At 42.5% G+C, this 15,871-nt stretch overlaps 1 protein-coding gene across 1 annotated transcript; it reads right to left on the reverse strand.

Annotated features, from left to right (window-relative positions):
- Positions 1–1,117: 1,117 nt before the first annotated feature.
- LOC126095608 (vasotocin-neurophysin VT-like) lies at positions 1,118–12,565 on the reverse strand. Its single transcript, XM_049910377.1, has 3 exons — positions 12,468–12,565; positions 7,913–8,117; positions 1,118–1,230 (listed from the first exon to the last, which is right to left on the reverse strand). Exons 2-3 carry the CDS (start codon positions 8,046–8,048, stop codon positions 1,118–1,120), a joined length of 249 nt encoding a protein of 82 aa, XP_049766334.1. The 5' UTR covers positions 8,049–8,117; positions 12,468–12,565.
- Positions 12,566–15,871: the final 3,306 nt, after the last annotated feature.

Genomic DNA, 15,871 nt, shown 5'->3' on the forward strand with positions numbered 1-15,871 from the left:
TGTATCTCAGTTATTCAAAGCTATGGATCGATTGGCCCTCAAAGTATGGACTCGATCCAGCTCGTATTTCACAGCTGTTTCACTGCAATGGGAGTGAATTGAGTACAACAAAACTTTGGAATTGTTGATATGTAATCACTGAGATGGATCTCTTCGCTTACTTATGGACAGGATGATAGAACATGTAAGAGGACATGAGAGAATTGTACTAGAGAGAGTCATATGGGGCGAAACCCCTATATTGGAGTGGTAGAGAGAGAGGTTGCCTGGCCCATCAGATGAAACAGAAAACTTATGAGGAAAAAAAAAATGTCATTTCTCGTTCAGTGTTAACGCTAGTCGTTAGACCAGTCGTCGAACCCCTGAATGTCTTCTTGCATTTCGTAACAGTATTACACATTACTTCCCATTTTATGTTGCTTTTGTTCTCAATAATAGTGTCTGAAGATGGCTGAAGTATAAACACGTTATGTGGAATAAGACAGCAAGAAGAGTCCTTAAACAAAGGATGCAGTATTATTCATGAAGGATAATGTGACTGTTGACCTATACCAAGAATTTACTTCCTTCATATTGGAAAATACTATTGTACATGAGTTGCATTCATGTTTTAGGTTTCAACACCTCAGTAGGTACAAATGGAACTCTTAGAGGATCACTTAAGCCGCGCGGCGTAGCCGTGCGGTCTGGGCACATTGCCACGGTTCGCACGGCTGCCCCCGTCGGAGGGGCGAGTCCTCCCTAGGGCACAGGTGTGTCTGTTGTCCTTAGTTTAAGTTAGGTTAAGTAGTGTGTAAGCCTAGGGACTGATGATCTCAGCAGTTTGGTTCCATAGAACTTACCACAAATTTCCAATTTTTCCAGAAGATCAATTTGTTGTCCGTCTGTCTGTTCGACTATTATTTTCTGATAATCATTCTGTGAACTACAAATTCTTAGTCAGGCCCTGGGCACTCTTGACTCGTTCCATGGCACAGTAGTTTTGTTTCAGAAAACAGATACATAAAATAAAAGTCGAATATTGTTAACAAACATAACAAGTATAAGTGAAAGACAGTTTCAGTACTGATGAGAATTGCATTTATTATGAGGATTTCAGGTTTTACATGCTGCAAAATTATACTCTCATCTCGTCGCGGTCACCGTCGCTGATAACAAACGTGTCCACAGGATACCGATCGGCGGGTTCAGTTGTGTCAGCGACACACGAAGTATCAATGTGGCATGAGTCTGAAACATACAATTATTTCATCGTTATTACAAGACATCAAAAAAATCTATAGCACCAGAAAAAAAATAGAGCAGAATTTTATTGGTTTTTTTTAACGAACGTGTGAATTATCTCGTATAACACACTGTTTTCCTACTAAAGAAGTGGTTGGTGGTGAATTAACACACTGCAATGCACTCAGGGTGGATTTCTTTAGACTAAGGGTAATTTTAAATTACTGGAGAATTTATAAAGTCTCATTGACCAGCTATGACGAATTGGAATCTGTAAACCTCAGCACCAATTTTCTACACCTACGTACATATCCCGGAAGCCACGATACGGTGCATGATGGACGGTACCTTACACCACTGCTACTCATTCCCTTCCCTGTTCCACTCTCAAATGGAGGAAAGGCTAAACGACTATCTATATGCTTCCGCACGAATACTGAGCCCTCTTATCTTGTGTTCGCAGTCCTTGTGTGAGATGTATGTTCGTGGCAGTAGGATCGTTGTGCACTCCTTCGTAAATGCCTGTCTCCTAAATTTTCTCGGTATTGAAAAGAAAATCTACCTCCCAGGAGTTCCCATTTGAGTTCACGGAGCATTTCCTCAAAACTCACTTCTCGATCGAATATAATAAATTGCCTACAGGTAATAAAACCGGCAGCATGGCTGTGAATTGCTTCGACGTCTTTCTTTAAGCTGACCGAGTGAGGTGGCGCAGTGGTTAGCACACTGGATTCGCATTCGCGAGGATGACAGTTCAGATCTGCGTCTGGCCATCCATATTCAAGTTTCACGTGATTTTCCTAAATCGCTTAAGGCAAATGCTGGGATGTTTTCTTTGAAAGGGCACGGCTGACTTCCTTCCCAATCGTTCCTTAATGCTAGCTTGTACCCTGTCTCTAATGACCTCCTCGTCCATGGGACGGTAAACACTACTCTTCCGTCCTTTGCTCTCTTTTAGGTATTGAAACGTTGATGTGAATGTAGTAATCTGCAGTAGCTGACTTTATGATCACATAATTCTGGAAACATTATTCGGATCTGACACACCAAAAGCTAAAAACGATTATGTGATTGAACACGAGTGAAAATATAAGAGAAAATCGACACATTTTAAAAATTGTTTACAAAAAAAGGGTAAATGCGGTTCAAGTTGCCAAAAGTGCTTTGTGATATTACTGACCATGATGAGGACCAGTACAACACTCACAAAACTGATTACAGTGTTTTCTGTCTGGAAATTTTGATGTCAAAGAAGGACCTCAGTCTTCTCAAGAAGTCACAAGACACTTTAATGGAATCAGGAGTAAAGTTGAACAATACCGGCACATTAGCAGCCGTGACGTCTGTAACAAACTGAACGTTAATCACGAAACGCTTCTATATTACAATACTGTGCTGAAAAATAATGCTCCTGAATTTTTTTATTCTGTCCGCAGTATCGGTTGGTTTATAATTTGTCATGCCCGCAATGTCGGTTGAGGTATTACACGTCATGCATGTTACTAGGTCGTCTTTGCCGCTTCACTGACGCAAGTTGCAACGTTCTGCTACTAGAAGATTCCGAACTGTAGCATGTGTAACATGGCGGTGTGTGACGTAGTACTCTCGGTGTGTGACAAACAGGGTGCTGTGACCGAGTTTGTAACTGAAGAATTCGTCCACACATGGAGTAACCTCCCCTTCAGCATGACAATATCAGACCAAACACGAGTGCTGAGACTTCTGCAACAATCCGACGTCTTAGGCTCACTGTCATCTATCATACTCCACAGTCCCAACTTGGCCCCATCCGATTTTCGTCTGCTTCGAAAACTTAAAGAGCACATTGGAGGACGTCTCTTTGCTAGTAATGAAGCGGTGCAAGCAGAGGTGAGCTTGTGGCCCCGTCAATAAAGTTGATGGTATCAACAAACTGGTCTCTCGTTGTGAGAAATATAATGTTCGCCAGGGTGACTCTGTTGATAAATATATGTACGTGAAGAGAAAAGAAACAGAATGCTAATAAAGTTTGTTTTACTTGAAAAGCATTAATGGTTTTCACATAAGAAATTCGGAGGAATACTTTTCAGCACGCTCTCGTATTTAGATACGACTGCATATTAAAAACTTAACTTCACAATACTTGGTGGTTGATCGCAGTTCCATCTGCGATAGATAGATGAAGCAGGAAAAATTTCCACCACTTCTTGAGCTGCTAATTATGGCCGGCAGATTTTAGCCACGTATGACATGTGTGGAGAAGTTGGTCATCGAAATAAGGTGAATCTCTGCGAACGACTTCTCAGAACATTCGTTCGTTGTGAACACAAAGTTTTCATTCTAAACTCTGTTGCCAAAAAGCTGGAAAGCTTATACCGATCAATTCTGAGAAATAAAACATTATTGATGCATAATAAATGTGCCATACCCTCTTCCGTCACGTCACATTTATCTGTAGACCCCTCAGAAATCGAGAGGAATGATTGTCAAGTCGATACCTCCAGTTGAAATTCTGTACCATCACAATAGAACTCTCTTATCGGTGCAAAGTTGACTTTAAAAGAGGCTTGTCAAAATGATATTCACAATTTCTCCTTCTGAAATCACTGATCCAAACGACTGGATTACGTGATCGAATGAATAACGTCAAATTGGCATGTATTTCATTTTATAAGCGTTCTTTCAAATGGAACCTCTCTTACAAATGTCAGCTTTAAAACATGAGAAAACTGTCTTTAAAATCCGATCAATAGAATGTTTCAAACATAAAGTAGGTCTACTATACTATTAGTTCACATTTTGTAAGAACAGATAATTTGTATAGTAAGTGAAACTTTCGAGCTCGCGTCTTGAAAGTTGATGCAAATGTTAATCTGTAAATCTCGACTGCATCGCGTTGAGCAAGCGTTTGTTCACAATTGCAAGTGCCACTGAATATCACAAGCATGTCTGACGTAAATCGAGTGAAGACGAAGGTCTTTCTGTTTAAGGGGTCTTCAGCGCGTCGATAAAGATGAGATTAAATGATGAGAACCCGATCGAGAATCGAACCTGGAACATCAAATCGAAAATCAGCAACGCTGACCACCTTGTTACGAATTGAAAACTTAGTTGCAAATGTTTTAGTTCTATAGAGAACTGTGGAAGACTGAAGTCATATACGACTCCACAGCTTAATTTTATTAGTCATAATCGATGTTTTTTGAAAACCTGCACCTTCTCATTAATGATTTAAATTTTCAAGTGCAATTATTTATATTGGTACGAGTACTGTATACAATGTCTGCGTGTGTATCATTACGATCACCGGCGCTGATTTTTCTTTTTTTTACGTAAAATCGTAACGTAGCACAAAGAGATTACAACAGTAGACTTTTCCAAAGACCCAGACCCTTATGGACCAGACAGTAACTGAATTGATGACAGCAAAGCAAAAGCATAAATGCTTAACTCTGTTTTCAATTTGATTCTCGTACCACTACAAAGACGAATGAAGATGGCAGCAAGTCGGCTTGCCAAAATATCGCGCCTTTTGGAGGACGCTACCCAACTGAATACCAGAGAAATTTTCAAGATTTCTGTACGCCGGGAAAACCTCAGATCACATATCAAATAGATGTTAGTGTCAATAGCGTTGAGGAACAGTTGGAATCATTAAAAATGCACTAAGTTTCAGCGTCTGATAGAATATGGTCCGATTCCATGCTGAATTCGTGGCTGAGATATCTCTCCTTTTAACCATAACACACGCAAAATTTCTTGCACAAAAAAATGTGTCCAGTTGTTGGAAGAAAGGACAGGTCACAACCACCTGCAAGAAGGGCAGCGGTAGTGATCCACGAAACTGTCGTCCAGTATTCTTACCATCCATTTATTGTAGAATGGTAGGAAATATTCATGAACTTAAGAGCAATGAGGTATTTCGAACAGAATGACTTCCTCCATGCTAACCAGTGTGGATACCGAAAACATCGATTATTTAAAGCCGAACTTGCACTTTTCGCACATGACACCCCGAAAGACAATGGGTCAAAACAGTCAGGTAGATGCAGTATTTCTTGACTTCCAAAAGGCATTTGCCTCAGTACCACACCTATGCTTATTATCAAAAGTATGATCGTAGGGCGTATCAAGCAAACTTTGTGACTGGATTAAAGATTTCTTGGTGGACAAGACTTAGCACATTATGTTGGATCGTGAATCATCGGCAGATGTTGAAGGAAAGTCAGAAGTGCTTCGAAGAACGGTGTCGGGATCCTTGCTGTTTATATTGAATATTAATGACCTTGCAGACAATGACTCTAACGTCAGACTTTTCGCTGACGATGCCGTTATTTGTAATGAAGTACTGTCTGAAAGAAGCCGCGTAGATATTCAATCACATCTTGATATGATTTCAAAGTGGTGCAAACATAGGACACTTGGTTTAAATGTTCAGAAATGTAAAACTGCACACTTCACAAAGCGAATAAACGTACTATTCTATGACAATAGTATCAGTGAGACACAGTTGGAATCAGTCAACTCATACAAATCCTTGGGGGTAACACTTTATAGCGATACGAAATGTAATGAGACATAGGCTCAATCGTGGGTAAAGGAGGCGATACAATACTGGCGAAATGCAATCAGTTTGCATAGGAGATTGCTTACAAATCATTTGTGGGACCCATTCGAGTATATTGATCAAGCGTGTGGGACCCTTACTAAATAGGACTAACGGGGGATGTCGAACGTATGCAGAGAAAGACAGGACGGATGGAAACAGCCTTGTTTGATCGTTGAGAGCGGCTTCACAGAGGTTCTGAAGGAACTGGACTGATATAGTATCGAAGGTAGACGTAAACTATCGCGAGAAGGCCTTATACAAAGTTTCAAAACTGGCTATAAATGATAACTCTAGGAATGTGCTACAGGTCCCTGCGTATCGCTCACTTAGGAATCTCGAGAACAAGATGAGACTAATTACAGCACGTAGGGAGTAATTTCAACAATCATTCTTCCCCTACTCCATACGCGAAGGGAACCGGAAGAAACCCTAAAAACTGTAACAATGGGACGTTCTCTCGGCCACGCACTTCACAGTGATTTGCAGGGTGTAGATGAAGATGTAAAATTAAATTTTCTCTCCCGCTTAGCTATAAAAATTCTTATTTTTTTTCCTAATCGAAATTATGCCTTATAATTGTTCAATGGGTTTATTCCACTAAATTGGTATGCGTATTTGATTTTAAACTAATTTCTAATAACGGTACTAACAAAGCAAAAAGGTTGCTGAATTTTTACTTATTTCTTTTAAACACCTCTGAAATATTACATCCACAAGGCATTCAGTATTAGGTACTGAAAGGTTACCGGTCCCTGCTCTAAAAAAACTAGGCAGGTGCAAGTAGAACTGGCGCACTGACGGTTCCGTATGTGTATACAGACAGCTTACCCGTTCCCAGGGATTCCAAGAGTTTGAATGTTTTAATTTCAAATCTGATTTCGAATAACAAACGTCAAAGGACGTATTTTTTTCGTTTGATATTAATACAAATTATCGATTTTCGGGTGTTTTCCTTTACTTTTACTCTGAAATCTTACTTCGCGCCGAATTTCATGGTCCTAGGTAAATGGGAAGTACTTTATATGTTTTGACGAGTAAGGCTGCGAGTATCAAAATATGTGACATACATGGCCTTATCTTTTTATTGTGTTTCAACTTTTGTCACCGCCTAGGGACCGGAGGCATTACCATATGACATAAATATCAGCGAGATGCGTCTAAACTTTCCTAATAAAAAGGAGTCTCAACAGAGGGACGGACGGACTGACAGGTAACAAATGAGAAAAAAAATTTCGTGTGACGTGACTACAAATTTACCGTTTTTAGTTTTTTCCATCGGCTGGCACTGCGGAACCTTGCTTTTTTGCCATGTTTCATGACTCTAGATCAACAGTAAGTGCTGGTGAGTGACTTCCCGAGTGTGAAAATATGTGGCATAAACGGCCGTATCTTTTAATAGCGTTGACTTAGAAGCTCAAAATTTTTTACACCGCCAAGGGACCGTAGATCTTAGTGTGTGACATAAATTTCAACTTGATACGTTTATTCATTCCTGAGAACAGAGGGTCTTAACAGACGGACGAACAGACAGAGAGTCAGACAACAAATGACAAAAAAAGTTTTCCGTGTAATATAATTGGAGATTTGCAGTTTTTGGTTTTTTGCTTTGGTTTTATTGTGAAACCTTGCTTTTTTGTCAAATTTCATGATTCTAGGTCAACGGGAAGGAGGATAGGTTTTGATGAGTGAGTTTGCGATTATCAGAATATGTGACATAAATGGCGATATCTGTCCATTGCATTGAATTTGCAGCGTCAATTTTTTATATCGCCAAGGAACTGTAGACCTTCGTGTGTGACATAAATTTGAACCTTATATGTTTATCCGTTCCTGAGAAAAAAGAGCATGTAACAGTCGAACAGGAAGACAGATAGGCTGGCAACGAAGTTATCTTGTAACAGTTGCGTTTTTCCTGATTGAAGTATGGCACCTTAGAAAGGAGAGGACATCACTTCATGACCAGGAAATACGTCACTATTTTAGCGAATTCCATGACACCAGTCAAGCGACAAGCTGAACCTCATTGTCCCTCAACGGCTAATTTAAGATGTAGAAGGATAAATAATTACTTAGCTGGAGGTGCCTGGCCACGTGGCTCACCTTTGAAGCAGCAGACTCCCGGCGCAGAGCAGCGGCCGACGCCGCCGGCGCAGCGCATCTCGGGGCTGTCCAGGGGGCAGGGCGCCGTGGAGCGGCAGACGGCGGTGTCCGCGGGGCTGGCCAGCCGGCAGCCCATGCGGGGGCCGCAGCAGATGTGTGGGCCCAGGCACACGCCCTGCCCTCCGGGGCCGCACGGCGCGCACCTCTGCAACACCAGCAGGCCAGGCTGTAACCGCGCTGCAGCCAGCCCGCCAAGAGTGTGGAGGTGTACAAGTTCCCTCCTTCCAGCCCGCCTGCCCCTATCTTCGCTGCAACCACTTAAGCAGCTCAACTTGTCGCGACGAAGACACAAGAGTATCTGTGGACCGCTCGGGGTAGGCGCGCGGTATGGGGCGCCTTGCCACGGTTCGCGCGGCTCCACCTGTCGTAGGTTCGAGTTCTCCATTGGGGAATGGGTGTGTATTCTCCTTAGCTTAATTTAGTTTAAGTTAGATGAAGTAGTGTGTAAGCCTAGGGACCGATGACCTCAGCAGTTTGGTCCCATAAGGTCTTACCACAAATTTCCAGAGTACCTGTGTACTGAAGCACAGCAGGTGAACTTGGGTTTCAGCAAGCCCGAGCTTCACGGACCCCGTTCAGCCTGCTGCAGCTGACAACAGGTTGCACTGTCAGTGCAACTTGACTAGCCGGGATATGTTTGCGTAGGTAACTTCAGAAATGGTTCAAACTGTTCTGGGCTCAATGGGGCTTAAAATCTAAGGTCAACAGTCCCCTAGAACTTACAATAATTTAAACCTAACTAACCTAAGGACGTCACACACATCCATTCCCGAGGCAGGATTCGAACCTGCGACCGTAGCAGTCGCGCGGTTCCGAACCGAAGCGCCTAGAAACGCTCGGTCACAGCGGCCGGCAGTAGGTAACTTCGCTACAGATCATTTATCACAACGGTGGGAGCAGGAAAAGGAACAAACCAAACTTAAAGAAGGCTGAGAAGAAATTTAGAGTTGGGAAATACATAACAGTCAAGAAGCAGAGCTCAAGTCCAGGAGGTGAAAAGCTTTCGTGCGTTTATGCAGCAGTTTCAACTTAATCAGTAAATTTTACCAGCAGTTTCCTCACTCCATAAATATTGTGAAAGAGGACAAAGACGCAGCGGCTGACAAGTGGGTAGAAATGTATGCTAAGGGCATGAGGCCATTCAGTAGTATATAGGCAAGTATTGATTGAAATATCACTCCGTGGATATCAAAAAACACATTCTGGTGGTATGCAACGTAGTGCGAAGAAAGTTTAGTATGAAAGAAAAGCTTCTTCTTTCAGATACGTAGCTTTCAAATCAACATCAAATGAGAAACGAACTCCGTGTTTGCTAAAATGCATTCGGGGAATTTAGAATGAACTGTTTTTCAGCGTACCCGGAATATACATTATGGAAAAAGTAATTAAAATTGCTGTAACTGAGGTTAGCCAATGGCCCTGCCGCAGTGTTAGCTGCGGTTCCAGTCAACTCACCGAAGATAGGCGCTCTCGAACTGGGATAGCACTTGGATGAGTGACCATCCGGTCTGCTCAGCGCTGTTGGCATGCGGGATGCACTCAGCCCTTGTGAGGCAAACTGAGGAACTATTTCATAGAGAAGGAGCGGCTCCAGTCTCGTAAAATGACGTACGGCCAGGAGATCGGTGTGCGGACCACATACCCCTCCACATACGCATCCAGTGGCGCCTGTGGGCTGAGGATGACACAGCAGCCGGTCGGTACCGTTGGGTCTTCAAGATCTGTTCGGCTGAAACGAACTAAGGTTGCAGAAACTAGACTTCCACAACTTTACTTCAGTTGGTCTTCCAGTGTAATAGACATCTTCAGGTTCTTGGGAGCAAGGAATTTCGACTTTCAGAGATGGTTCTGCTTACTACAGAAAACATGCATTATAAATTACCTGAAGATGGTTCGAATTGAGAATAGCCAGTAGTACTCGAAAAAGAGCGAAGTTTCAGAGATTTGCTCATATCGAAATAAATAAATAACCCCGAAATACGTCGAAAAGGAAGAAAACGAGTAAATTCACCATTATCTGGCCTACTATGACCCAAAATGAACATATATTTCATTGAGCTTCATCTTGTGCTAATCGAGTACGAAAAGACTTTTCATTAATGCCGAATTCTGCAACAGTAATCTACGTCCCAGCACAAAAACCTCATCTCTGAACATATAACTGATCATATTACACTAAACTCCACCCGATCTGGCCAAGAAGGCGTAACAGCACCGACCGGGCGCCGTGTCATCCTCAGCCCACAGACGTAACTGGTTGCAGATATGGAGGGGCATGTGGACAGCACATTGCTCTTCCAGCCATATGTTAGTTTATGAGACCAGAGCCGCTACTTCTCAACCAAGTAGCTCCTCAGTTTGCCTCACCATGGCTGAGCACCCCACTTGCCAACAGAGCTTGGCAGACCGGATGGTCACCCATCCAAGTGCTAGCCCAGACCGACAGCGCTTAACTTCGGTGATCTGAGGGGAAACAGTACACACCATCACCGGGTATATAAATGATTAGTTACAATTCTCTCTGAGCATTAGAATGTTCACCAGAGCACATTAGCGTCGTTCGCGTTTAGTGTTATTGCAGGGTCTGACAGGGTGTATAAGGGACGTGAACATTTTTAGAGTGATCACGGTGACGGACACTGAGATGCTGCGCGCACGTGTGAGACAGCGTTATCAGCGTGATAATGCTCACTATACAAGGCAGAATCAGGCTCAAGTTTGTCATTAAGACTAGACACTTTCAGTGCGATCTCACTAGGTCAGGCTCGAGGATGAATCAGTCGGTTCGAAATTACTCGCCAAAATATATGTGCTGCAACTGTGATAGATTTGTAATACACTCTTCATTCAATAAAATGGTTGCTTGTCCTACACCAAAAAAACGTTGATATTGTAAAATTGTAACGTTTGTCGGTTATATCATTTTGCACTTTCGGAAATTTTCTGAAAGAACTATTCCTCGTCAAGCTATCGATTCCTATGCAGTTGCTAAACTCAAACTGTGTTCAAAATGTCCAAATTGAATTTTATTTCTTAGTGGCGAGCTCTTTGAAAATATTAATGTCACTTAAAATGGATGGTTTATTAATATTTCTTCTGAGCAAGCTATGTGTCCTCTAAGAGGCATTCTACCATTGTTAGTAAATCCAACTTTCATTGCTGGACTAGCAATCACTTTAGCGCTTAAGTTAATATTACATAAATGTCCAAGATCACGATCGTATATAGAAGGAGTCATTAAACTTCTAAGAAACTTTTCAAACTGGATCCACGCTTAGTGGCCGCGCGGTTTGGGGTGGCATGCAGGGATTGCGTGGCCCCTCCCGCCGGAGATTCGAGTCCGCCCTCGGGCATTGGTGTGTGTATTGTCCTTAGCATAATTTAGTTTAAGTTAGCTTAAGTAGTGTGTAAGTCTAGGGACCGATGACCTCAGCAGTTTGGTCACTTAGGAATTCACATACATTTGAACATTTCAAACCGGAAAATATTTGTGCTTTTACTCAACATGCTGTAATCGCACACACGAGACACTATCACTTTTGCACACTACCGATTTCGACAAATTATTACAACATGATATGATTTCGCTGCTGCGATTATGAACGACCATCAGTAGTACAAAGGAATGATGCCAGTGAAAATTTGTGCCATATTGGGACTCGAACCTGGATGGGAGTTTATCTTACCATTAGGGTATCCGAGCACGATTTATAGATAAACCCAAACTTCCCCATGTTGTCAACCCTGAGTCTAGCCGTGAGTCGTTAACGGGGTGCCTAATGGTAAGACAGTCGCTCCCCATAAGCGAGAAATCCGAATTCGAGTCCCAACCGGCACAATTTTTCATTGCCGTCATTATACAGCTGATGGTTGCCCATATTCGCAACTGCGAATACATTTCATGTATTTCATAACGGCTGCAGTCGTTACAGTGCCTGTTCCATCAGGAACATTTTATTCTACTTCTGAACAACACAGGCACTGCAATGACGTAATTATTGTAAGTTCTGAAATAGTCACTCGTGGACTGCAATACACCAACCCGATGGTTTTTTTTTTTCTTTGCATTCCAGACTGCAACTAGCGACACCCTACCGCTAATGTCAGTGGTGTATTATGGTATCTCTCCAATTCAAGTCTCCCCATTCTACGCAGTTCCCCATTGTTGCTGAGTCAGAGCCACGAAGTTCGACATAGGTAAAAGCAGCAGTCGTTTCTGAGACCTGCCAGAGCTCCAAGATAGCGTACCTATACTGGAGAAGTACTCTTGGACCTGAAACTAAAGGCTATTGATATTGGTCACCCTTACAAGGCCTTCCCATACTGCTGAAGAGGACACACTCACCAAACCCGAACAAATGGAGATAACTTAACAATAAATATAACTTGAAGACAATTTGGAGAGAGTTGATAAATTTTTTAACTGTGTAAATAGCGGGAAGTTTTACGGTGGAAACAGTAGACAGCGCAGCGAGTGAGAACACGGACGCCTTACGTGTTGCAGACCGGCCCTCTTGCCCCCACGGGGACAGTTGGTGATGAGACAGGCGGCCGCGATGCTGACAGCTACGGTGAGCAGTACTGCTTGCTGGAACCTCATGGCTGCTGTGTGCCGGACGAGTCGCGTCCACCGCTTTTATACCCCACAGCCGTCCGGGACTGGAATACTAACGATGCCCACCGTCCAGGCCATCTTGTTCTCACTGCTTCCAATCCCCTCCCACATCCCCTTTTTCTTTTCACCTCTGGACTGCAATACAACCGCTCATGCTCCAACCCTCTTCACCCTTTCATCTGTCCCTTAATTTCTTTGCTTCTAAGCATCTTTCTACCACACACACACACACACACACACACACACACACACACACAAACAGTCGCATGTGTGTGTATGTGTGTGTGTGTGTGTGTGTGTGTTTGTGTGTGCGTGTGTGTAAATGCAGAATAATGCTTAGAAGCAAAGGAACCAAGCGGCAGCTGACACCCAATTATCCTATTAAAAAAAGTAACAGTAAAAGAGCTCATCAAAATCTTTAATGGACATATACATTGAGAAAAACAAACTCTTGCAGAAGGCGGGAAATCGTTCTGTTGCTTACATGTAACCCACACAAATATGAAAGCTATTTTCTTCCGAAAGTAACCCGGCCTTTAGTCCAGTCTCTAGTCCTGCCAGATCTTTAATACAGCAGTGCAATTCTCTAGGGGCAAAAAGTGAAAACTAGACGACTGTAGCTAACTGTGAGTGCTTACGTAAGACCTTAGAGTAACATTCAGTTGTTGGATGATGTCAGTCCTTCATGTATTCAGTTAAGGATTTTTTTTTTTCAAGTACTGTTTTCTTCACCGGTGTCATAGTCCAAAGGAGGGCAATCTGTGTACAGCCATTTTATTCGTTACTGAATTCTCTCGAATTTGTAGCAGTCAATGTCTGCGATTCCAATGAACTGCAGACTTCTATCAGAAAAACTGCAATTCTATCTAAACCTACATATCTACATACATACTCTGCAGGTCACCAAACGGTGAGTGGTGGAGGGTGCCCTGTATCATTAATAGTCGTTTCCCTTCCTGTTCCACTCGCAGATAGAGCTAGGGAAAACCGATTGTTTATATCCAGCCGTATGAGCCCTAATTTTTCGTCTTTTATCTTCGTGGTCCTTTCGCTAAAAGTATGTTGACGGTAGCAACATCGTTCTGGAGTCAGTTTCAAATGCTGCTTCTCTAAATTTTCTCAGAAATGTTGCCTGAGAAGAACGTCGTCTTCCGTCCAGGGATTGCCATTTGAGTTCCCGAAGCATCTCCGTAACACTTGCGTGTTGCTGGAACCTACCGGTAACAAGTATAGGAGCCCGCCTCTGAATTCCTTCGGTGTCGTCCTTTAACCTGACCTAGTGCGAATTCCAAACATTCGTTCGGTACTGAAGAATATGTCGCACTAGCATGTTATATGCGGCCTCCCTTCCAGATGAACTATACTTTACTAAATTTCTCCGAACAAAACGAAGTTGGCCATTCGCTTTCCCTACCGCAGTCACTGTATTCATTGGGTCTTCTTACAGGACACTCTCTTCGTATGAAATTAGAGCGAATTCTTGGTGCAGCTGAAGTTTCGGCATTGATCAGTAGTCGTGATAAACGCGACCTTTACAAATCCGTGCCGAAATAATGTCTTCAGCTTTTTCCGTTGTTTTCTCGTCAGCCTTACCGAGCTGCAGAAAGAAGCCTGTCTAACACCTTAGCGCATAGATTCTGTCGTCAATTTTCATGGCAGTAATATAGGTGCGTCATCCGTCCACAATTCCCGTTAAGGACGCCCCCTCCCCTTGATTCACAATGGAATCACATTAGTAGTTTACCATTTATCCAGGTGCAACACAGCAACACATGCAGTCACAGAGCTAGGTATTCGGCATTCCAGTTGGCGCTCTGCACAGTAATGTTGTGCGCTAGAGACACGAGGAATATCTTCGTGCAGTCCTCGGCTGCAGAAAGTTGATTCCACCGACAAATTTGAGGAAGGTGTTAAGAGGTTTCACACATTTATCCAGCTGTAATGTGGCCCTAGAATACGTTTAACCTATCCAACAGAAAAAAATGTAGCTTTCAAAACACATTTTGTTCAGCTTCAGTCGATAATAAGGAAACAGAAACTACAAAAGTAAACAATGAATCCATTAGCTTTAACAGTTGCGAAGCTTTGCAAGTTATACTTTCCATCAGAGTTGAATTAGCCTTACTTCGATGGGTATTAATGTGGCATTTTTGTTGAAAACCACAGTATTTTCTCAGTCAGTCTGATCTTTTTTCCTACTTCAGATTTTCAGTTTTGCTTCACCTTTCATGCAGGCAGAATCAGCTTTCATCGCTGAAAACCACAGAGCGGCATTTCATCTTCTAGGTGATTCTTTGACGACACCAGTCGACGCGTGCACGTTGATGCTGTGGTGTGAGTGGAATACGTGGCCGTAATCCCTCTGCTAAAAACCGGTTCGCAACAGCTGGTGTTGACACGTCTGCGGTCACAAGCCCTTCTATCCGTGCTGTGGTAGCTGTATGGTCTGCCACTGCTGCCCTATACGTCGATCCTAGCGGGCGTCTACGCTGCGTGGACGTCCAGAACCTCTTCGGTTGTGAGAATAATCACGTGACCAGCATCTATTAAAAACTAATGCCAGTCAAAATTTAACTACATTAAATTCCCCACAAAAAGGTCCTGCTCTTTTTTTTTTTTTTTTTTTTTTTTTTTGTGAATGGCTAACGGTTCGCACGTAGCGAGGGAGTGAATATGAATATCTTGCTCGTGATATTTGAAGGCATTTCGAGTCGCATCAAGTCCATAGACAGGGACAGCTGAATCAGCCTGTATACTCGCAGTTTGTATTTGCGTAGGATCTGTCTACATTTTATTTCATCTATGTTAATTTCATATACTGATTTGTTCTACGACCGTGGAGATTTGCTACTTAGTTTCGTCCTATGGAACTAGAGCTGTGAAATTAGAAAAAAATAAAAAACTAATTTTTTGTGTTACTGTCATGCCTAGTGATGCACTAAAATCTAATTCTATATACTTTTATAACTGAAATTCGGCTATGGGACCCAAAGAATGGTACATAAAAATGAATCTACGCTGTAGTTAAAATTTAGTTTATTAAATGTCAGACATTTGATGTTATCGAAAAAATAGTAAAACATATTTTCTCGTTGCATGAGTCACTGATTGGTTTAGTCAGAAGTACACTACTGGCCATTGAAATTGCTACACCACGAAGATGACGTGCTACAGAGGCGAAATTTAACCGACAGGAAGAAGATGATATCCAAATGATTAGCTTTTCAGAGCATTCACACAAGGTTGGCGCCGGTGGCGACACCTACAGCGTGCTGAAATGAGGA

The sequence above is a fragment of the Schistocerca cancellata genome, chromosome 8 (assembly GCF_023864275.1).
Source record: "Schistocerca cancellata isolate TAMUIC-IGC-003103 chromosome 8, iqSchCanc2.1, whole genome shotgun sequence".
Lineage (NCBI taxonomy): Eukaryota > Metazoa > Arthropoda > Insecta > Orthoptera > Acrididae > Schistocerca > Schistocerca cancellata.

Coding starts and splice junctions, on each gene's coding strand:
- LOC126095608 (XM_049910377.1), bottom strand. CDS start 8,048: ATGGGCTGCCGGCTGGCCAGCCCCGCGGACACCGCCGTCTGCCGCTCC. Junction 1,231..7,912: donor GGGAGTCTGCTGCTTCAAAG/GTGAGCCACGTG, acceptor TGTATGTTTCAG/ACTCATGCCACATTGATACT.